General features: G+C 42.7%; 1 protein-coding gene across 1 annotated transcript in view; it reads left to right on the forward strand.

Moving 5' to 3' along the window:
- Positions 1-7,989: 7,989 nt before the first annotated feature.
- Oxct1 (3-oxoacid CoA-transferase 1) overlaps positions 7,990-24,869 on the forward strand; it is a 119,382-nt gene continuing 102,502 nt past the window's right edge. The window contains exons 1-3 of the mRNA XM_027401378.2: positions 7,990-8,244; positions 15,728-15,836; positions 17,199-17,289. Coding sequence (XP_027257179.1) covers positions 8,167-8,244; positions 15,728-15,836; positions 17,199-17,289 — 278 coding nt within the window. The 5' untranslated portion in view covers positions 7,990-8,166. The remainder of the gene's footprint in view (positions 8,245-15,727; positions 15,837-17,198; positions 17,290-24,869) is intronic.

Consider the following 24,869-nt stretch of genomic DNA (forward strand, 5'->3'; position numbering starts at 1 on the left):
AATGCCATATATTCTGTAGGTCTTTCAAATATTTGAAGAATACCTATTTATCTCAAATACATCTCTGTATATCTAGAAAACATAACTATCCTAACTGTAAGTTTTGACTATTATATGTGACTATATAATCTGTATTTAATTATACATATCATTTTAAAAGATCTGTATAAACACAATACCTAAACAAGAGGAGACATATACATATCACAAAATTGATCTTAATGTTGTATCAATAAATGAAAATCCATACCAATGAAAAGTATTCATCTCCATATCCTATTCCCCTTCTTTTCCTTTAAAAAGAGATTGGCTGCAGTGGCAGGTTCCCCTCTTCCTCTGGGAATCTCGGGGCATGGGGTCATTCCACTCACTGACACCATTCTGTAACAATAAGTCTTTCTGCCGCAGCCACCCCTGCCCTGCTGCCACATGGGTGCCTTTCACCAGCCACCCGAGTTATGACCACTGCTGCGTTCAGGTACCAAGTAACAAACAGAGACTTATATTAGGTGCAAATGCTGCTTGGCCAATGACTAGGATTTCTCATCTGCTAGCTCAGTCTTAATTGTCATAATTCTACATATAAGACTTATCTTATTGGATGCCAGTGACAAGCATCTTGTTTTCCTGGGCTCACATGGTGATTCTGCAGCAGAGACCAGGAGGAAGACAGGAGGGAAAAGGGGCGACTTCCTTCTTGCCCTTGCTTATGTATGAGTCTACCCACTATGTCACTTCCGGGATCACCACTTCTTACTACATTTCCCAAAATCCTCCTTGACTCCTAGTCCCACCTATCTTTCTGCCTCATTGGCCAAACAGTACTTTATTTATCATCCAATGAGAAAAACACATACACAGAAGCACTTCCTCCATCAGTGCTCTGGTTCTTTCTTTTTTTAAAAAAAGACTTCTTTCCTTTTATTTTATGTGTATGAATGTTCTATATGTGTGTGTGGAAGTCTACTTTGTGCATGACTGGTGCCTGTGGGAGGCCAGACAAGGGTATAAGATTCCCTGGAGATGGAGTTATAGACAAATATAAGCTGCCATGTGAGTGATGGGAACTAAACCCAGGTTCTCTGGAAGAGTGGCAAGTTCTCTTAACTGCTGAGCCATCTCTTCAGCCACCACAGTTAGTATTTTCCAAAAATTATCTTCCTCTTGGAAAATAAAGATCAGCAATCAGTTCTTCCTTGTGTTCATCCTTGAGACACTGAGCCACCACTTTGGTCACAGACCTTTTCTGCCTCTTGTGTCCATCATGGTACCTGTGAAGACCTCTTGAAATATTTCAGAAAAGGTTGTAAAAACACTGGGTATGCATTTGAAATGAGACTTGTAGGAACACTTAAATTTAAGAGAGAAGCAATGTTTACTCAGGAAGGATTCACAATAATCTATATGAATGAAAAAGAAATGGAAGTCTATAAATTGTACAGGAGTAGTCAGACCAGAGAACTGGGGCCAAATGCAAAGATGTCTCAGGAAGTGAGAGATACAAGGGTAGCAGTAATTCAGAGTTTGAATTCTGCCTGATATTTCCCAGGGTGTGACAAAAGATGACATATGGACTATGGTTCACATATGTACTCCCTACACTTCTTCACTTTGTAAGTTCATTCTTAATCACAAATGTAATAATATTTGGGGTGAGGCTTTTTAGAAAGTGATTAAGTCATGAGGGCAGAGTTTCTATGAAATGGGATTATTGCCAGTATAAAAGCTATAACATAGCTTTCTGCCATAAGGATATAAAGAGGGTAAACAAGCCTGCATAAGAAACCTGTTATAAGACAAAAAAAATAGACATCCATGTCATCATTTATGAGGCAGCATCCGGAGTCACCAGTAGTTCAGAGAGCTCTACTCACTAACATGGGCAGACATTAAGAAAAACAAAAAGAAATCCCTCACTAAATTAAGCTTAGCATTTGCCTTTTGGGGGCATGGTATCAAGTGTTATTTGCTTCACGGGAAAATGGCCTGGTCAGCCTATAATTGGCTGATATATAACTGCTGAGATTGGCTGCCATTCAGCTATTTGTTATAGGAATTCATTCTTAAATTAGATTGCAGTTTACAGCACAGGAATGCAAGACACAGAATCTGTTGTCACTCAGATCTCAGGCTCTCTAGCATCCAGAACTGTGTGTGATAAATTTCTATTTATGTTACCTAGTATAAGGTACACTGTTGTAGCAAAAGAATGGACCAACAGCACTTAAGATATAACTAAATTCACAAGGTATAGGTTTTAACACCATTCCAGTATAAATAGATACTGGGGGTGTTGGTATATTTTCACATATCTCAGCAATTTGCAAAGATATCATTAACTATTCACCACAGGAGCTACAAGTTTAGGGAACTACAGTGTTGGGATTGCTTTGCCCTCAATCTGCCTACTTGGAGTTCATGTGTGTCTTGGTTTGTTTGCTGTCAGTTGTTTCTTAAACTATGTGAATTCATCATATGACACTGAAAAGGCACATGTAATTTGGAATAAAAATGTGTGTAGAAGAGGAAGGTCAGGGGGAGGCTATATGTACTAGCTACCTTTTATTGTTGTGGTAAAATATCAAGGCAACTTAGAGAAGGAAACTTTTATTTTGGCACATGGTTCCAGGACTATGAGAGTCCATCATGTGAAAAGACTGGGCAGCAAAGAGCAGGCATGGCAGCAGGAACGGGAAGCTGAGCTATTACATCTCAACCACAAGCATGAAATGAAGCAGAGAGCATGCTGGAAGTGGAATGGGCTATATACTCTCCAATCTTGTTCCCAGTAACATACTTCCTTCAACAAGACCATACCTCTTAAACCTCCCCAAACAATGCCACCAACTGGGGAACCAAGTGTTCAAATGCCTTTGTTAATGGGGGACATTTCTCATTTAAACCACCACATTCCACTCCCTGGCCTCCAAAAGCTCATGACCACATTGTAACACAAAATGTATTCAATATAATTTCAAAACTCCCCATTGTCTATCACAGCCTCAATACTGCTTATAACTCAAAAGTTCAAAGTCTCTTCTGAGACACAAGGCAATCTCTTAATTGTAACCCTTATAAAATCAAAAGACAAATTATTTACATTCAATGTATAATACACACTGCCTTTCTAAATGGGAATACTGTAACGAGGTAAGATCAGAACTCAACAGGGCAAACACAAAATCCTGTAGTCTCACATCTGATGTCAAGAGACTTTGTTGCCTCTACTCCTTGACTTTGCTGCCTGTCATATACACCTCTCTCCCGGAGTGGTTCCACTCACCGTGTGCAGTTCTCTTTGGCAGGTATCCTATGGCTACAGAATCACCAAAATTTTAGCATCTTTGCTGCAATTTAACATTCAAGCAATGCTTCTCAAAGCCTTCTCAAAGCCTTCACACAGGGACTTGTCTCTCATAACTTTGCTGGGCTCAATAGCTCTCTGAAACCATGGAAGAAGAATTCATGACCCCTTATGGGATAGGTAGGGTGTTAGTGGGGAGCAAGGGAGGAGGAGGAGGAGAGGGAACTGGGATTGACATGTAAACCAATCTTGTTTCTAATTTAAATAAAAAAATGGAGAGAAAGAAAAAGAATTCATGAACCTTTCAGTCTTGCCTCTTTATGTGTCTAAGACTAAGACTGCATCATGTGGAGAAACCTGCTAAGTTTGGCTATCAACTTGGGGCGGATCCTGCCCCAGTGAGCCACATTAGTAGCTGCCTTTGTTTGCTGTTGCCTACCAGGAGGAGAAAAAACTCTTAGTCCCTTTCCTTCCAGGATCTGGAAGCATAACTGGGTGGGGTCTCACCCTGTTCCAGTGCAGATCAGGCCTCTCCTTAATGGTGCTCAACTCCCTAACAATTGTAGTCTCTCTTTTAGTTCGTGCCTTGGCTGTATCATTACAAATGTTCCTTTTCTTGCCAAACTGTTTATTTCATATTTCTTTCTATCCTACTTGCTCTCTTCCATTGTAGACCTGAAGCTCCAGTATCAATAAAAACCACGCCACAGACTCAACATTATGTAGTCCTGACATTTTCTTCACCAAAGAAATTAGTCTGTCACTTTTTTGGGGGTGGGGGGGGTGAGGTGGGGGTGGGAGGTGAGTTCCTAGACAGGGTTTCTCTGTGTAACAGTCCTGGCTGTTCTGGATCTCGCTTTGTAGACCAGGTTTGCCTGGAACTCACTGAGATCTGCCTGCCTCTGTCTCCCAAGTGCTGGGATTAAAGGTGTGTACCACTATGCCCTGCTAAATCTGTCACTTTTAAATTTAGCCTCTGGAATGCTTTTAGGACAAAAGTAGGAGGTAGTCAGATCCTTGGCCCAGACATCATAAGAATGACTTTTAGTCCAGTTGCTAGTATTATTTCCCTCTGAAGCCTCTTGAGCTGGGCCTTCACAGTCCTCATTGCTCTCAGCACTAGTGTCTTTCAGGCCTAATTAGGATTGCCCACTTAAATTATTCAACTGCTTTTCTACTCCAAATTTCCACAGTCTTCCACATTCCTCCTCAAAACAACATGGTCAAGTGCTTCAAAGCCACAGCCTACACTCTGGTACCAACTTCTGTATTAGTTACTTACCTGTTGCTGTGACAAAAACAAAACAAAACAAAACAAAACAACAACAACAACAAAACCAAAAAAAAATGATCAAAAGCAGCAACTTATTTAAGAAGGAAGTTATTTTGCCTTACAGCTCCAGAGGGCTAAAAATCAGTTATGGTGATCTCTCCCTCACACTGGAGAGGCTGAGAGTGAAGTTGAGTGCACTAGATTGCTGGGTTTTAATCCTGAAGTTTTTCTTAGCCTCTTAACAGGCGTCTCATTTTCATACCTGGGGGTGAGTTCTTTCTGACTGTGTAGCTCATATATTTCCATTCTCTTCTATGAAAAATAATAGGGAAAATCCAATTTTTGTTTGTTTTGTTTTTCAAGACAGGGTTTCTCTGTGTAGCTCTGGCTGTCCTGGAACTCACTCTGTAGAGCAGGCTGGCCTCAAACTCAGAGAGATCTGCCTGCCTCTGACTCCCTCCCTGAGTACTGGGATTAAAGGCATGTGACACCACCACCCAGCAGAGTCCAATTCATTTTAATGTATTAATTAAACAAAATAAAAAAAATTTGCTTCTTGGGAACTATGAAAATATTAAGTTAACAAAATAGGCAAATCAAGGCATAATGATCTATATAGTAAAACAATATTTAGGTTTGCAAATTCATATGAAACATCAGAGGATTTTGAATATTTTCTTACTGGAGAACTCAAGAGTTTGAAAGATTTTTCCCCCTAATGCTAGAAGGATAATTATATAAAATGAGGCACTTATGCATTTTTGTAACTGCTTCAGACTACATAGATAAAACTCCCACTACTAGTCAAGCCAGTCAGACAACGTTTGAAAACCAGTCTTCAGAGGCCCTAGATCGTCATCCTGGAGGAGCATGCTTTAAACTAGGGAAGGGTGTCTTATCTTTCAGTAAAAGGAGGAGCTATGACACTATATTTCAGGAGAATTAAAGTGAAACCTCTCTAGCAGAAACACGGTGACTACAATTCAATGGACTGCATTCACCTGGTAAAAGACACCTCAACCCACAACCTCAGAACACAAAGTTTCCATTACTGGTTGGGGACCTTTCCTTTATAAGCTTTCCAGTCTTTAAGAGTGTCAAAGTCAAGTGGTATAATATTTCATAAAGAAAATTTCATGAATGTGGAATATTTGTCACAAACTGCCTTTCAGGGCATTGGGGAAGCTGGTCCTGCTAGTTCAGGCTTGTAATCCTAGCTACTTGGGAGGCTGAGGCAGAAGGATCAGGAGTTCAAGTCCAGCCCTAGACTACAGAGTGCATTTAAGACTAAGCAACTGAAAAATAAAGCAGGGGATGTATTTCAGTGGTTGAGTGCTTATGCAGGAGGACTTGGGTTTGGTCCCCAGTTATTCCCCCCCCCCATATGGGAGAGGGAAATGTTTCTACAGTTAGAAATTTAAAGATATCAGGATTTTTTTATTTGCAAGTTAAAATTAAAAGGGCTTCTGAAGAATCAGGGCAAAGTTTTGTACAAAGTAAATATTCTTTCCAAGTTGAATTGATGACATACACATTGTTGAGCAGGTATAAAATGAATCTATGGCGTCTTCAAAAATACAGCACCCTGTCTTCTGACTATGCAGTAGGGAAACTGATTTTTTTTTTCTTCCAGGAGCAGTAGTTCCACAGAATACAAGATCTTAAATGCCTGTCTTCCTCATCTAGGGGCAACAACATGAGGCCAGCCAAGAATGAGTCAGATGACTACACATGAAGTTGCCAGTGTTTTCTTTTTCTTTTCTTTTTTTTTTTTTTCCCCTTTTCACATGGCCCTGGAAGGGAAGAAATGGAAAAGCAACTGAAACACTAGCTTTTTTTCCTTCTATAAATTGCAATACAACAGCTGACACATGCTATGTTAGGGCTAGTCATGGAACCTCAGTTTTAACATCTGAAGTCCTGGAGCTTACTAAAATGTGCCTGAAATCCAGGATTACAGAGTTGACTTTTCCTATGTAATTGGATAGGTTAACTTGATATTTTATTCCCATATTAAAACCATAATATTCACAGGGAAAATCTTTTAGTTAAAAGAATATGGAGATGATTGCTTTTATGGACAGGTATAAGAAGCATTTATTCATTTATTTTGTGCACATGCCACAATACATGTGAGGTTAGAGGACCACTTGAAGGACTTGGTTCTCCTCTGGCACCATGTGGATCCTGGGGGTCAAACTAAAGTTACCAAGCCTGATAGCAAGTGCCCTTACTATCTTACCAGGCTGATAGTAAGATTTTAATTAAACCGGATTGCCCATCCTTCACTGCCTTATTGTACTTTCTAAGAAAGCTAAAGTGTCATTTAATTTTCGCACAGGTTTTGCATTATCTCAAAATTAAGTCAGTCTTTCAGGACGTGGTGGGCCTTTAATCCAATAAAAAGTTTTCCTGGGCTTCCAGGTGGCTTTTTCACTCGGCCATGTGCGTAGACCGTACTAAAGAAGTCGGATCTGTTCATGTCCCCTGGAGGCCAGTCAAAAGAGAAGGCTTGAGTCAGGCATGATTTCGAACACCCTTGAATAGGCTGTAGCAGAAGAGCTGGATGGAGAGGTGGATGTCAGCCTGAGCCAAGTCTATCTAGTTTCAGTGGGACCTAAGATATGTAGAGAGATGTTTTCTCAAATAAACAAAACAAAAACAGCAAGCAAATGAAACTCCAAAAAGTTAATCCAACACCGAATTGAAGTAAATTTAGTGCCTAGAATTTGTGTGTCCATTGTGTTCCAGAAACCTTTGCCTGGCTTTTCTCATACAAAACTACGACAGGCAGGGCATTGCAAGGTGAGATGAGTTATGCAATGTGCCTAAGGACAAGACAGACACTTCTGTGTTTGTACCTGCTGTCTAATCTCTGGAATTGTTGGGACTCGGGTGCCAGGAAAGTCCTGGAACACAAGGATGATGGGGAACCAGGGCCCAGTTCTAATTTTGTCCCTCTGTTGGTTAAGGCAGGTCACATCTTGTGAGGGTCAGTCAGCACACTGCTGGTTTTCTGAGGAAATTAAGGCCAAAGTCAGACTTGAAGAGAGTGGGGGGTGGTGGCTGAGAAATGTTAGAACTTGGGAGAAGATCTTTATCAGTGACCCCTTGTGCCTGTACAAATTCCAGAGGCGGACTTGGAAAAGTAACAAGTTCCGCAAGGGACCCCCCAGCCCCTTTAGGGCCAAAAACCCCGGTCGAGGGCAAGCCTTGAGCTAGGGGCAGGCAGGCCCGCACTAGCACCTCCTTCAGTCGAAGGTGGCTCGACGGTGTCTGCAGCTGTGCCGGTAGCACATCCGGCCTGGGGACCTTCGGCGGGACTCGCGCTGCCAGTGGCGCGCTTCCACTCAGAGCCGTGGGCTCCTCCCTGTCTCGCTTCTTGACAAGCCGACAGCCTGCAAGGGGCGGCACCGCTCCGAGGACCCTAGGACGTCACGGACGCGCGGTCGAGCCTCCAGCCCGCCCCTCCCGGCTCGCCTTCCCTTCTCTCCTTAGCCCGTGACGCCGCCGCGGCCCCGGCAACCGGCGCTTGCACACACTCCTGCGCGCTCGGCTCCTCCACCTCCTCCCGCACCCGGGTCCGAAGATGGCGGCTCTCAAACTCCTGTCCTCCGGCCTTCGGCTCTGCGCCTCCGGCCGCAGCTCGCGGGGCGCCTGGCACAAGGTAAGTCGAAGGGCTTGAAGAGGAAGGCCACGCGCGGGAAAGGCGCGGACGAGCCGCGAGCGGGTCCTCTGCCCTGCCCATCCCCACCGCCTCCAGCTGGGGACCTGGCATCCGCAGCGCTGTGCCCGGGGCTCGGAGACGGTGGGGTTTCAGGCTCGCCCGCTCCACGGGCTGCCTGTCTTGTCTGTCTTTGCTTCTTCCACCCTCTTCCCTGATGGGGCGAGATGAAGGCAAGCAGTGCGTGCAGCGCTCGAGAAACGGTCGGGGCTCTGTGCAGCGCTGCAGCGACTTTGGGGGTTGCTCGCGTCCCCGGGGCTCGCGCCCCCACCCGCTTCCCCGCCTCCGCCCTTGGGAAAGGGTCCTCGTGGCCGCCGCCCTAGAGAGGGGCGGGTTGAAGGTGCAGAGCCGGGAAGGGCGGCGCACCGAGGCTTGCGCCCCACCTTGGGGTGCTGCTGGCCTCCGCGCCCGCGTCCGCTGAGGCCCAGATACCCCGGCCGGGTTAACGGCTGCTGGCTCAAGTTCACCGCCAAGTGGGCGGATGCTGTGTGCGGCGGGGGCGGACGGCCGCTCCAACCTCCCCTTCCCTATATGGCGGTGGAAAGGGGAACCCGGACTGGAGCGCTCATCACCGGGCATCTAGCCTGCCAAGTGTTTGGAAGCGGATGGAGGGTTGACGGTGCTCTGTTGTAGTCTGCAACACCTCACAGCTGCAGTTGGCAAACGCCGCCTTCCCTGACTTGGAGCCCCTCACCCCAAGCGCCACCCCCTAACTTCCACCTTCGATCCAGATCCGGATTAGAGGCAACATTCAATTTTCAAAGTCCTTAAAAAAGTATCTTGACACACTACACTCCCACAGAGACGCCCTTCTAGAGGGTCAGCCGGTGGTGGGTGGTTTTGCTTGTACACTTGTCTTGCCTGTAAGCATACATTCGTGGGCCCAAGGAACTGAGTGCTGGGCAAGAATTCGGTTTCAGGAGGGTGGCCTCACCATGGTGGGTTCAAGTTACTCAGGAACCTCTTCTTTGAACGAGAAAACAAAGTGCTTTCTTTGGTGATGTTTCTGATTGTTTTTTTGAGCTGAAGAGTGCATTCATTGCACAGGGCTTGTCCTCATCATATATATGCTGTCTAAACTCCTTTCTTTCTCTGTTGCTACTCCCGCATGTCCCAGGGAATACTTCAGAACTCAATCATGGCATTTTTAAACTCCTCATAGGGGGCATTTTGGTAGTTGCATATAGATTTGGATAAATACAACATTATTAAAAGAGAAGTTGCCCATCAGTCTGCCTGATGCATGTGATGGAGCAGATGCCAAAACCAGGACACAGGATGTCCTTGGGCCAAGGTCAGAAACATTCTTTTGGTAGTGCATGTTTGTCTGAGAATAATTTATTCATCTGTAGTCTTAAAATATAATCATTAAACCATTTCCAAAGCCAGCAAGCCTCCAGGTGGATGAGCTATAATTATGGGTTTTGCTGTCTCTTATTAAAAGTTCGTGGCAGGGCTCAAAGTTAGGCTTCTTGGGTATGATAACAGAAGACCCAGCTCTTGGTGTCTTTATTACTCTCCCAGCACATGCATTGTGTCTTAGGGCTTGCTTAACACTCAAGCCATCCAGCTCTGTTGAGTTATAATACTTGTGTATTTGTTTAACTTTGGGACCTTGTTAGAGGTTGGTTCTTGGTCTCCCTCAGCATTGCGCAGCGATACTCATCTAATATGTGCACGAGAGAATTTTGGGGCCAGCTTAAGTAACCTTGGGCATTTTCCAGCTAAATGTAGCCAACAGGTAAACCGAGAGAGTTGTTAAAACATGCTTTTATGTTTTTGTTTTTGGAGACAGGATCTTGCACCCCAGATCCTTTTGCTTCAACTTGCAGAATTCTGAATTATAGGTGTGGCATTTTTTACCATGCCTGGCTTTAAAACAAACAAACAAAACAAAACAAAAAACTGTTTGCTTGTTTGTTTTTTCATGGTGAGCAAGTTCATTGTCTGAAACTTTAGCATGACTCAGGGTTACCTGGAGGCTTTTAAATCCAATTGCTGTGTCACCTCCAAGGTTTCTAATTTGGAAAGTCCTAAGTGGACCCATTCACAGTGTGCATGAATTGATTCCTCTTGGCAGAGATGCCCCACTTTTCCTGGCAAGCTTGTATGCTCCTATTCACCTGAGTATTGCTGCCTTTTCCTCCTAACTGGCTTTCTTTGCCTCTTTCCATCACTTCCCTTCCCCTGTTCTGTTTACCAAACTTTGATGCTAAGGTAGGCAATGTCAACCTTTCTGTGTCTTGATTTCTCTAACAGTAGTCAGGCGACAACATTACTACTTGGGGTGTCTAGTTCTTTATCATTAAGGTAATATTTATATGCATTTTAAAAATGTGTTTCGGGCCAGTGAGATGGATCTGTGGATAATGGGACCTCACTTGGTCTGAGAAATCACCTTTGACCTTTAGGACTTACATGGTAGAAAGAGAAAACTGGCTACTGCAAGGTGTTCCCTCACCTCCACAGGTGCACTGTGGCACATCCCTTCCCTACCCAGATACAGACACATGCACACAAATAAATAAATTTTAAAAAACGTAGCCAAAATCTAAAATGCATCTCAAAAACGTGGTTTGGTGTATTTTCATCCCAAAGTATATTTTCACTAAATTCTCAAATGTTGAATGACAAGGGAAAAGAGATGTAGGTGAAAGAGATAACAATGCCAGTAAATGGCTAGACAGGAAGTCAGGAGATAAAATTTAGGCTCAACTGTGGAGTAAGACTTCAGAGGTTTGGTCTAAGAACTTGAAGAAGGTAAAAATGGAGATGATGTTGAAGGGAGAAACATTAAACAGAAAAATATTTTCCACCCTTTAGAATTTTGCTTCTTTCATTAAAGTACTTGAATCATTATGTTCCTCACTCGAATTTTAATATCAGAAATTAGTACCGCCAACAACACAGGGTTCTGCTGAAGGAGGAGAGTAGACAAATCAGGAACTTTGTGAAGAAAAGCTTATCCCCAGAGTTAAGTGTCTACATTCTCTTAGGTACTCTGTACCAGTGCAAAAGTTATTTATGTATTTATCTATTTGGCAACAGCTGGTACATAGACTTTTTTTTTCCAGGAAGTTAGACCAGGCTAGCTTCAAACATGCTGTGTAGCCAAGGCTGACCTTCAGTTTCTGATCCTTTTGCTTTCAGTGCTGGGGTTGCAGGTGTCCTGCTGGGGCTCACTAGGGTTTTGTTCATAATGAGCAAACCCTCTACCTATGAGTTTTTTTTTTTCTTCAGAAAAACCATTTAATATGTAGAATATATTGGAAAGAAGAGATTAATTAGGAGTAGTTTAAAGAACCTCTTTGGACCTGCCTATCTGAGCAAAAAAGGTAGATGTTATCAGAGATACACTTTCCCCCAGTTGCCCAATCTTAGGAATTACAGCCAATGACGTGGGTATTTCTTGACTGTCAGAGACACAGTGTGATTTGAGGAGCAGGGGAGAAACTGGTTAAAAGAGTAAAGCCAAACGCTTCTTGTAAAGGGCTGCCTTGCAGATTCTAAGGGCTTTCTGGGCTTTGGGTTCTGAAGATCCTCTGTGGTACAGTTAGCCACAGGCATTGGGTTTCCTCATTGCCCCGCTGTCTGCACTCCATTTTCCAGGCTTGCCAAGTAATATCCGATTTTGCAGACTGGCAAACTGGATTGCAAGTAAGATGAACATACGGCTGGATAGTAGTGTGTGTTTGTAGTCCCAGCTGCTTGGAACTGAGGCAGAAGGATTGCTTAAGACAAGGACTTTGAGACTAGCCAGACCCACAGAGTGAGATATTGTCAAGGAGAATAAAGAATGAAAGGAATGAACGAATGCAGGAAGAAAAAAAGTAATCATAAAGCTAAGACCCGTGTTTTGAAAAATGTTGAAAAATATATGGATTAATTTACAATGGCGATGACCATGTTACAAATTTTCTGTGTGAAATCACTGGAGAAGGGCAGGCAGGGAGTGGTGAGGTTAAAAATTAAACTCCAATAAATGACAGCTTGGTTTCATTGTCTTAGCTGGGAGTGGAAAAGGGTGCCATTTCCCAAAGGAGGATGGCAACCCCTAGGAAGTTCCTATAGTCTGGCATAGAGCTTCTTTCTAACTATCTTTGGGAGACAATTGACAATTGTCATCTTTAGACATTGTGCAAGCTCTTCATTCACCTGGTTTTGACCAAAACAGCACCTCTCTACAAAGACATAGTCAGTTGTTAAATAATTCTAGCACATCAGTTCAGTCCTGGTTGAACTGGAATTTGACATGGGGGTACTTTTGATCCCTGAGTATATAGCATGTTAAATCATACTATTTCCCAAAGTAGGTGGCTAATTTTCTGATATTGAAAAATATGTTATTCAAAGTTGGTTTCTCCATAAATAGTACATAAATATCAAATGCCAATAAAGCACACCTTAACAAATATTAACATGTATGAATAATGGAAAAAATCCAGTGCTTATGAAGTTCTTTATTGTCGTAAGCACATATTACATTCCCTGAAAATGTGTCACCTTACTGTTTGTTTGTTTTTAAGAATTTACTTTGATTTATGTCTGTGTGTGCATGACTTCATGAGTTTGTATGCACCACATGCATGCATGTGTGCCTGTTGAGGCTAGATATCATTGCATCCCTGGGAACTACAGTTACAGACTTTGGATCCCTCAGAACTACAATTTTGTGAGCGCCATCTGATGTGGGTGCTGGGCAGTGAACTTACTCCTCTGCAAGCCATCTCTCCAGCCTGCCTACCTTACTTTATCTTATTTACTTTTTTTTGAATTTTGGTTGTATGGATACACTTATAACAACCTCACACATCAGTTTGAACCCAGAGCCCTTTGCCTGCTAGGCAAGCAGTCTGCTCCTGAACCACAGCAACAGCGCAACTTCCACCTCTTCTAAAATATTTCTGATGGCCTTCTTTTCTTTTCCTTTTCTTTATGAAGAGGGGAAGTTCAGATTGAGACAAGCTGCTGGGTAATTAGTGCTGACTGCTAATTAGTGCTATGATGATACTAGTTATCAGCTACAACAAAGGGTTCCTGCTAAGTGTGTGGCTCTGTGCTGCTTCTGAATCCTCGAAGGCTCTCAGGGTGCATGGGGAGCCAAGTCTTCTCTCTATGGAATTCCACAGAGAAGCAGTTCAAGGTGACCTCACCTTTCAGGGTGTAGATGAATTCTTTCATTTTCTTCTGTATCCTGCTGAGGCCTGGAGTGTTTATTCTCAGGCAGAGATAATGACAGCAGAGTTACACTCTCATAAAAATTTGTTGTGTGTAAATGATAGGTAGAACAACCGAGGACTTTCAGAAAACATGGAAGAGCACACTGGTGGAAAGACTGTGACAGAGAAGCCCAAACCCAAGACCAGTCACTGTTCTTTATTACAGTTTTGAGTATATTGCATCCACAAGTTTATGTGGAATACTTTTATGTCCTGCTTATTCAATCTATGGAACTTTTGTTTGTTTAAAGATTTAGATTTTGATTGTGTGTGTGTGTGTGTGTGTGTGTGTGTGTGTGTGTGTGTGTGTGTGTGTTAAACAGAAGCATATGAATCTTTACTAGTTGAAGACAGGAAGAGAAGAAACGTCTTTGTGGTTAAGCCCTTTCAAAGCCCTTGTCCCTCTCTCTACTTATGTCCCAGGCTTTGGGCAGTGTGCAAACTCCTGACCTGACCTTGACCAAAATAGAAACTTACAGGGACAGAAGTCATGTGATCATGTGTGTAACCTCAACCTTTTTATCGCTCATTTGACTCTCAGTGTATATCCCTTAAATGATCTTTTGTGCCAACTACAGCTACTTTAAGAAAAAAAAGAGGAAAATAGTTTTTAGAGGAAAGAAGGAATGATAGATCTTGACCACCTCAGGTTGTAGCTGTATGAAATTCTGTTGGGTGTGACTTTATAGCTGGGCTTGTTAAAATGGCAGTATATCAGGGTTCAGCTGTTATTCTCTCCACTTCCTCTTTCTTCAGGTTAAATATATAATGGAAATAAAGTACTGTTAATATGGCTCATTAGTTACCATACAATCAGTTTCCTCCTTTTCACATGCCCATATTGTGGATGGAACATACAGGGCAATAACTTAGAACTGGTTTTATGGATGTTTACTGGATGACTCATGTAAGGTCCATCTCACTTGTTAGACCTGGTGACTGTATCTGGTGAGAGTATTATGTTGCTGAACAACATGGCAGAGGAGCAGAAAGACAAGTGGGTATGTAGGACAGGTAGCCTCTCTTTAGAAAAAGCCTAGCTTTGGCAGTCAGCAATTCAGTGCAGCAAGAGCAGGAACTTGCTCGCTCCTGTAAGAATGAACCCTGTAGCATTCACAGCTTTGTGCAGGCTCACACACCTCATGAAAGTCCTACTACTTCTCAACACTGTTGACATGGGGATCCAGCTCTGACACGGGCTTTGGAGGTGACACACCATCTAGAGATCATAGCGTGCCCATGTAGTTCTGTGGTGTGGCCCACCAAGGCCTCCTCTCTGTAGTGACAGTTTGCTGCTTTGCCTTCAGCTTCTGGGAAGTGAGTCCTCTGGCATGCTGCTCTTTCGTGTCTCCTTAGAGTTCTCCTAGCACTTGGAACTTACCACACACTGTACTTAATTCCCCAGAGAGCAGTAGTCATACCGTAATGTAGATCAGATAAAAGACTTAGAACTTGGCACAGGTAGGTTCTCAGGATTTGCCAACTTATTAGAAAGTGAGGTTATGAGAAATGGGTTACTGATGACACTGATATTGTAAATTTGCATCCCAGTATATGGTGTGAGTTATCTGCTTTTATTCTTTTGGGTGATGGTCGCAAGTGACACAGCTGGACCTTCCCCTGTGTCATAGGAGATGTAGATCATCGGGGAACCTGGTGAGAACCTGTCAGTAGAGCATGTCCATCCTGGCCAAGATGAACCAATTAAATCCCAACTCTTCACGGATAGAATCTTACCAGAGGAACAGTAAAATGGCATTACAGAGGTTAAAAGATGAAGGCCTTGGGAAGATATTAGGCAAAAGATGTACCATTTCAGTTAGACAGAAGAAACAAGTTTAGGGAATCTATCATCTGTTATGGTGATGAGCAGTAGCAGTAACTATACTTGAAAACACTGAGTAGTGGTGAAAGGCTCTTAACCACAAAAGAGCAACGTGTGAGGTGATGCTGTTCTAGAGAGCTCCAGTTAGTCATTTTGCAATGTATACTTGTATCAGGATGGGGTGTTATGTGCTGTAAACATATATAAATATATACTGTAAACATACATAAAAATACAGAATGCTAAAAGGAATAATGAACTTATTATATATATGCACATGTCTATGCACACACATATATCTACATGTATATGGGATCATTTGCTATTTGTTTAAAGTGAAGCTGCAAATGATTGCTCACTGGGAATGTTTTTAATGTTCCAGGGGTGTGTCTGCTACTTTTCTGTCAGTACTCGTCACCACACCAAATTTTACACAGATCCAGTGGAAGCTGTAAAAGATATCCCTAATGGTGCAACCTTGCTGGTTGGTGGTAAGTAAAGGGACCGTTTTCCTTTCGATGGTAATGTTCTTAAGTTCTTAGGAAAATGTGTGACAAAGCCATATAGATTCAAAGTGCCAATTAGTCTATCACTCAGCTCTTACTCATTCACTGTCTGGCTTACGGTACACCAGGACACCTGCTGCTCTATTACAGTCTCTTCCTGAAAGATTAGTGCTCTATTACTCTACTTTTCCTTTCCATTTTCTTTTTCTGATTGTAATTGAAAAGCTGGAGGTTTCAGGTGCTGGTATCTTATCAGGAGCTGTGATGGATCCCTAACTCCTTGGGAATTGAAGCACATGCCTCATCTTGTTAGATACTCCTGCCCAATAGCTTTTGTGACTTCTTGGGCGGGTGGGGGTGGGGGGTTGAATGACCCTTTCACAGGGGTCACCTAAGAGTATTGGAAAACACAGATATTGATATTGTAATTCATAGCAATAGCAACATTATGAAGTAGCAATGAAATAATTTTATGGCTGGGGGTGGTCACAACATGAAGAACTGTATTAAAGGGTCGAAGCATTAGGGAAGTTGACAACCACTGCTTTAGCCACTCTGTATTGCTCCTATTTTGTTAAATTGAAGAGCATGGGGTCTCTCTGTTGTTGACCCCCTGCCCCCACCCATTCTATTTCTGCTACCTCTTTGGGATGTCTTTTGTAATCACTGCCTCAGATTTAATTACACTTAACTTCCTGATTCTTCTATATGAAATCCGAACTTATTTTAGGGCTTTTCTTTTTTTTTTTTTTCCATTCATTCGAATTGGGAAGTTATTGAGTGTCCATCTTAAATTCTACACTCTTGGAAGAATTTTAAAGATGTAATAAATGAAAGTTATTATACTAATTCAGATGTATAAAAATGCATGTTTAGCCGGGCAGTGGTGACGGATACCTTTAATCCCAGCACTTGGGAGGCAGAGGCAGGAGGATCTCTGTGAGATCGAGACTAGCCTGGTCTACAAGAGCTAGTTCCAGGACAGCCGCAAAAGCCACAGAAAAACCCTGTGTCAACCCCCCCCAATAAAAATGCATGTTTAAATGAACAGCTGGATATTGTTTGTATTATGAAGACGGGGTTATTAGTGCATGTCATATATAAGCTGATTACATTTGGCCTTAACTTACTCAAAGCCTTGAGAGTGGTGTCTGGTGATATATAATGGTTTGAAACACTGAGATCCAGTGATATGACTGATGGCTGTTTAGTGAGTTGGTAAGGTACAGTTGTGTGTTTTTCTTATTACATTTAACAAAATGCTTTCTCTTCTATTGAGAATGATAACGTATGTATCTTGAAAGAACACTGCCTCTGCACAGATTGTTCCCCTTTTGGGTTTTGTAGGTTTCGGGCTGTGTGGAATTCCAGAAAATCTTATAGGAGCTTTATTGAAGACTGGCGTGAAAGATCTAACTGCAGTCAGCAACAATGCTGGGTGAGTGGAAAGACGTACTAGGAAGACAGTGCTGGTTTAAAAATGTTACCTGAAAAGTTTATCATCGATCATCCCATCACCCCTGATATATGGACTCAGTAGGATCTGTCTGTCTGTCTGTCTGACTATCTGTAAGTTACAGAAGAAGTGGTCATAAATCCAAGAGGGAGTAGTGTGAGGGGAAGGGAGAAGCTGGATGGGGGTGGTGGTAGAAATAGTGTAAATAGTATATTCACATGTGAAATTATCAAAAAATGAAAAATCTATCAATGAAATTTGCCTCCACATTTAAGTAATATATTCAGTCATCAAAAGATAGAGTGGCCAGCTGGGTGGTGGTGGCCCATGCCTTTGATCCCAGCACTTGGGAGTTTGAGGCCAGCCTGGTCTACAAAAACCCGTCTCAAAAAACCAAAAAAAAAAAAAAAAAAAAAGAAAAAAAAAAGATATCAGCTAGCTAGATATGGTGGCACTTGATTGTAACCCCATCACTAGGTAGACTGGGGAGGATAATAAATTCAATGCCAGCATGATCTGTATGCAAAGCAGTGAGATTCTACTCTCACAAAACAGAAAAGTAGGGAGTAAGGGCAAGAATGGAAGGTAAGTTTATTGTTTTTGTTCCTTAACTTGTAAGCACTGTGCTTGAACTTAGGTCCTTGGGCATGCTAGGCAAGTGGTCTACCTCTGGCCTGTATCACCAACCTTCTTTTTTTACTTTTGATTTTGATACAAGATCTTACTAAATCTCCCAGCTTATCCCTGGGCTTTCTGTGTAGCCCAGGGAGATCTTGAATTCCTGACTCAGCCTCTGAAGTAGGTGGAGTTGCAGGGCTGTGCGATCAGGCCCAACAAAGTTACACTTATTCACGTATTTTTTTGATGCTGTGTTCACAATCGTAAGTAAAGAAGCTTTGCTTTACTTTAAATAAATATGTAAGTGGCTTATATATTTATCTGATATGCTTTCATTTTTTAAAAGTAAAATAAGTGTAAAAAAGTCAGAATAAAAAAATTTAAAGATGGCCCCTCATGCTTCTTGTTATTATAGACCATTATGTATATAGCAAGGCAGACATCAGTTTGAAATGTTTCAAGTTCTTTCTTTTAGCTATATTATTACTGCAGATGCTATATAAAGAGATACATTGATCATATATACTGTTGCTGGTCTTGATGGGATGTGAAGAACACACTATCAAATTAGCAGTAGGATTGTAAATTAAGAGTCATAATAAGTTATTGTTTTAAAAAGACATGCACATGCTGGTACATTTAATGATGTCAGAAAAAACTATTTGTGTGCAAAACAGTAAGTCATTGGCACCCTTTCGACAAATGGATGAAAGATTTTAACAATCTTAAGATGTTTTGAATTAACAAGTTGGCTTATTATTATAAAGGCTTTGAGAATAAACAGTGCAGATTATATTGGAAGTGAGTGATGGCAAGAGTTCATTATTTTATGAAGGATCTGCAAAAGTCTCTCAAAACACTGACCTTGTGTTGTGTGCCACTTTTCATATGGAGATGTGAACAAATGTCTCCTCAAGTCAGATAGAGAACTGAAGGTAGACCAGAGTAATGATAACATGGACATGTAGCTTGATGAACCAGAGAGTTTATTGGAGTTACTCACAGGAATATGGGAAGGGGTTAATTGCCAGCACATAGACCATTCAAAGGCGGCTATATCAACAAAAGCCCACCCTATCGATGATTCATGAAAGTTGGAGCCCTGGAGCTCTCTTCATGACTTGCAGGGAGACTGACAGGTTGGAGAATCTTCTCAGAAGTCCTTACTACTTATATAACCTTGGGGTGGGAAGGGGCCTTGTGAATCTGCTAAGTTTCAGGAACTCCCTGAGACTTGTGAGTTTTTGTTTGTTTGTTTCCTGAGTCTCAACAGTTTCTCTTTAAAATTTTCTGTGTTTTTATGAGTTTCCTTCCAGCATGGAGTGAGTATTTCAGTTCAGAGGAAATTGCTATATAACACTCTTGTATGAGGTATTAACTGTTAGCCTTGGTGAGAAATGCTGGTTACAATTACACATTTGAATATTTAATATTGTTGATTAAAAGGTTGAAAAAGCTGAGAATTCATTGATTTTTGATGAACTTTGAGTTATAAATCAGTGTGAGCCAAAAGTTGACAATAAAGTATATGTCAACCATTTAACTGCAGAGCCAATAGAAAAATGGATATATTATGATATATATGATACTTTCTTCCTGACAAAAGCATTTAGGGTTATAGATATAAGAGAATGGGATATAAATGACTCCCTGCTTATATGTGAAAGGTTCATACTATCAGAGAATACTAAATAATGTATACTTCTGATTTCTTGTACAACACACTAGTCAGGTACAGGGTAATTTTGAGGGTGCAGTGAGTAATCCCTCACTCAAAATAAGAATCCTAATTGTGTGCCAGTGTCTTCAAACCTGGAGTTAAACGCTAGTGACCTCTGGGCTATGCTCTATTCCTTTTTTATTTATACAGTCACAGCTCTGGTGACTTCACTGAGCCAATACTGGCCATGTTGTCTTGACTGTGAGCATTCTGAAGGGTTTTGTTATTTTGTTTGGGAAGGGCTAATGATGTCCTGAGATGCATACTTACATGTATGTGCTTAGTTCATGAAAGGTTTTATTTGTACCATGGGATGACTGAACCTTACATCTAAATATAGCATTTTCTTTTATTTTTGTACTTTTATGTTATCAGAGTAATTAAAATTGTATGATTGAGATTAAAACATGTTCCTAAATGAAAGTGAAGGAAATAAAGTTTCTCCAATACTTATATTTTAAAAATAATTATTGCCAATAAGTGAGATTTTAGAAAACAGATATTCAAGAGGGTTTTTTGTTGTTGTTTTCTTTTTGATTAAGTTTTTTAAACTTTCTTTTTATTCTTTGTGTCTTTCACACAATGCATCTTGATCCCATTTCCCCATGCCTTCATATCTGCCCCCTACCCTTGAGAACCCCCCCCATAAAATTTAAGAGAAAAAAGAAAAGAAAAAAATGTCATCATGGAAGCTGTAGTGTGACACAGTGAGTCACACAGCTAACCCTTTCATCTATATTTCTTTAATTGCAAGTATTCATTGCAAAGAGTCATTAGTCTACTTCAAGGCCTCTGGTTTCTGCTACACTATCAATGCTGGTCCCTCACTGGGACTCTTCTTGGATATCCTGTTGTTGCCCTGTGTCATAGAGATCCTGCTGCTTTGGGTCTGCAAGACCAGCTCCTTCATGTGCTCCAGCAGATCATAGAAGGGGTGGATGTTGGAGTGGGCCAACTCATAACCCTGGTTCTGGGCTTGAGTAGTTGCAGGGCTGGTCAGCCCACCAGCTTTCTCTTGTCCTCACCACCAGAGTGAGCTCTCCAGCATTGCCCTTCAATTCACACCCCCCTTCACCCCTTGCAGCAATGAACAAAGGGTGGGTGTTAATTGTGTTAATTTAAAAAGTGGTGCTCCAGGAAGATTTGGTGGACTTTGCAGAGCCCCCGTTGAGGGCCCTACCCTGCCTGGGGAGTGGTGGGTGGATGGGGTGGGGGGTAGGCTGGGGTGGGGGAGGAGGGATGGGAGGGAGAGGGAGAAGGGACTTACATGTGAAACAAGCTTGTTCCCTAATTAGAACTAATAAAAAAAGTGGTGCTCAAGAGAAAGATGCCATAGGACAAAGCTTGGGTGGAGGGGTTTTTTATTGGGGGAAAGAGGGAAGGGGAGAAGGGAGACCAGCCTCTGGGGACAGGAGTGGCAGAAGAAAAGAGAATGGCAGAGAGAGAAAGAGAGGGGGGAGAGAGAAACAGACACACAAAGAGAAGCAGGGAGGGAGAGAGAGAGAGGGGGAGGGAGGGAGACACACACACACACACAGAGAGAGAGAGAGAGAGAGAGAGAGAGAGAGAGAGAGAGAGAGAGAGAGAGAGAGGAGGTGGGCCCTTTTATAAGGGAACATAGTGAATATGCACAGGTGGTGTTCTTAGTGGCTGCAGCTGAGGGTGTATCCTGTCAGATCCCCAAGGACAGGCCATTACAGAGGCCTGAATACTAATAGTGGGGCCAATTCTCCTGCTTTCACACCCTCAGGGTTGGCACTCCTAAACCTGAATCATCAAGGCCAGTTGCCCAGGCAAGGTGCTGCAGCTAGAGAGGGGCAGGGACAGCTCTCCTGCTCTTGTGACCTCAGGGTCAGCTCCTCTACCCCTCACTGCCTGTGAGAGGTGGAGGGCATCTCTACCTCATCCACACCACTATATCGAAGATGAGGGATGGTCCAGATATTTCATGCTCACAGCCGTACCCCTGTCAATAGGGTCAGTTCTGCTGTGCTGCTCAGGTGAGGTGCAGGGCTCACTTTCCTGAGTGCTGCAGCTGGTAAGGGGGAGAGATGGCTCAGTTGTTAAAGCCTAGGCTCACAACCAAAAATACACAAGGTTCCTCCGTGTAGTCCTGGCTGTCCTAGAACTTGCTCTATAAACCAGGCTGTTGTTGAACTCAAGAGATTCACCTGCCTGTGCCTCTCGTGTGCTGGGAAGAAAGGCATGCGCCACCACTTCCTGCCTTCAAGAATTTAAATTTCAGATTCAGAAATGAACTATTTTCAGAAGATGGATATATTTCGTGCAATATCCATTTTGGTTTACATTAACACTCTATAGAGTTGTGGCTTTTAGAGTTTTTTTAAACTCCTAAAATGTCTGAAGTCCTATAAAATTCAGTTTTTTTTTTTCTTTAGAAATTCTAGAAATAGAGAATGTTGGCTCCTGATGGCAAGCAGTGCCACCTGTTGGAGAGTCTATCAGCATCACCTTCAGTATTAAGGCACACAAAGGCTTTTCATACAGGATTTCTGTTAGAAATGCTGTGTTTCCCATTTGCCAACGGGCACACATCTTCAGTCTTTATATCGTGAGCGCTTAGATTTTAGGGATGTAGTTTACTCATTTTTTAATCATCAGTGATGATACTATTATATCAAACAAACTTATTTGATGAGTTTGTGAATTAGAGACACCATAGAAATACACATTCTCATGATAAGCTATCTATCTAGCAGATTTTTCAAGGCCAACACTAACTCTTTTTCTGGCCCAATTTTCCAGAGTCTTAGGCATTGCCTGGTTGCTATGCCAGGAGACAACTAAAACAAAGGGCAAATACATAGTCAGCCCCAGAGCCAAGATCAACAAATACAGAAGGTCATCCTTAAATAGAGCCAGGTTAAAATGTGTAATGTGTTGCAAAAATAAACAAAGAGGTATGAAAGAGTGGTCAGAAAAATTTCCAAGTCAATGAATGACTAACTATGTTCTTTTTTTTTTTTGGAATGGACTCTGTAGGCTTGGAGGTAGCTTCAGATATTTAAAACTACAGAAAACAAATGGCCTGTATCCACCTTTATGGGTTGTTTTATGATGATGATTTTATTAGTCATAGCTCTGGATATTATCACTGGTAATTGAGGACCTTACCAAAGGGACTCCTTTAAAAGGACTGATTATAGCTAAAGAAAAACAACATGACCTTTAAGTAACCCTGGAGGGAAAGCAGAGAGGTACTGTTGCCATCAGCCCTCACATAGGAGCCCTTAAGAGAACCAGTGTTTAGGAGTTTTGTAAATAGAAGGGAAGACAGCCTGAGGACTACAGATCCTGACATCACTGTACTCTGGACCTCACCCCTGATAGTGCATGCCCCTTGGCCCAGCCCTAGCAGAAGTCAATGCAGGGGAGCTCCTGGTTCAAGGCATAGGCTGGATACCAAACAGACTGGAAGCTAACTGTGGATTGTCAGGGACAAGTGATTGTGCTGGTCAGCTTTGACTGTCACTGTCAACTCATCACCACCTAGAATTACAAGGGGGAGAGAATCATCCCCTCCACAGCCCCCTCCCCCAGACAGGGATTCTCTGTATAGTCCTGGCTGTCCTGGAATTCAGGTGGCCTCAAACTCAGAGATCCACCCGCCTTTGCCTCCTGAGTGTTGGGATTAAAGGCATGTGCCACCACTGCCCAGCCTAGGGAGAGACTCTTAGTGAGGAATTATCTAGATCAGTTTGGACTGTGGGCATATTTTTGAGGGATTGTTTTGATTGGGTGAAGACACACCCCATGGTGGTGGTGCCATTTCATAGTCAGGGGTCATAAAGCATATAAGAGGAGAGAAGAAAGCTAGCTGAGAGCAAGCAAGGATCCTTCGTTTACTCCTGTTCTTGGCTGTGGATGTGTGGATATGAGGCTTCAATTTCCTGTTTGGTCTTTCCTGTGGTAATGGACCATAACCTGGAATTACAAGCTAAATAAATGAACACTTTCCCCTCTATGTTGCTTTTTGTCTGGCTATTTAATCACAGCTGTAGAAATGAACCTAGAATAGTTCATTCCTGTTAGAGAAGCTCTGGCTGGGAGGGGCAAATGGAATGCAGCAATAAATTCTTTTAACAAGTGCTCCCCAAGTATTTCTGCAGTCCTCTTTATGTGCTGTATAGCTGACAGGTGCTTGGGATGCAGAAGGGAAAGAAAAGAACAAAAACCAAAAAACCACCACCATCACACCACACCACCATACCACCACACCGCCATACCACCACTCCATCACCACTACCACCCCACCACCCCATCACTCCACCACCACCACCATCACACCACACCACCTCCACCAAAACCAACAGCAGGGCCCTTGTCACAGACTTTCTTCTGTTTGGGAAAGACAGATAATAGGTAGTCAGCATAAAAAATGGGCACATTTTCTAACACATTAGAACATTATGTAACCTGGAAAAAAGAAAAAGATCGAGCAAGAAGATTGGTACACTCCCAGTAGAGAGGCAGCTGTCAGTCATCAGTGCAGTGGTCAGAGTGGCATGAAGGTAGGTAGCATCTGAACCCACATGAAGGAAGTGGGCTGAGGGAGGAGCTCTATGGAGGGAGTTTCAGAGACAGTGGAAAGCCAGTGCAAAGGCCCTTAGGGAAACATTCCTGGCATGGCTAGGGGAGCCAAGAGGGCAATAAGGAGGTAGAGAAGTGGGCAGAGAGCCTAGAAGGAATGAGGCCATGCAAAGAGTGGGCCTTGTGGGCTGCTCTAGAGCTCTTTGCTTTGTTATGAATAAATAATGCCTTGCAAGGTTTTGAGCATAGCAGAGCCCTGTTCTCTCAGTTCTGTGTTTTATAAGGTGTTACTTGGCTGCCGTGTTCGAGGTGTGTTGTAGGGACAGAAGCAGAGGCAGACGAGGGCCCTCTGGTGCCCAGGAAATGAGGGTGAGGGATGGTTTGATCATTGAACAGTTTTGGAGTCAGGATGTCCTGATAGGCTTGGTCGGGAGAGTGAAAGACCACTTCTCTAATTTTGTCCTGCTCATTTCTAAGGAGAGAACTGCTCTTAGGCATGCCTGGATAGGCTGAAAGAGAAGCTAAATTTGGAAGAGAATTGCTAACCTGAAGTGGGGCCTGGGCCTTAGGGGCAGGCTAGAAACAAACAAATGAGGAAGGGTCTGGGGAAAAGAGGAGGAGGAAGAAGAGGAGGAGGGAGGAAGATGGAGGGAGGAAGGAGGAGGGATGAGGG

This window comes from Cricetulus griseus, chromosome 2 (assembly GCF_003668045.3).
Source record: "Cricetulus griseus strain 17A/GY chromosome 2, alternate assembly CriGri-PICRH-1.0, whole genome shotgun sequence".
Classification (NCBI taxonomy): domain Eukaryota; kingdom Metazoa; phylum Chordata; class Mammalia; order Rodentia; family Cricetidae; genus Cricetulus; species Cricetulus griseus.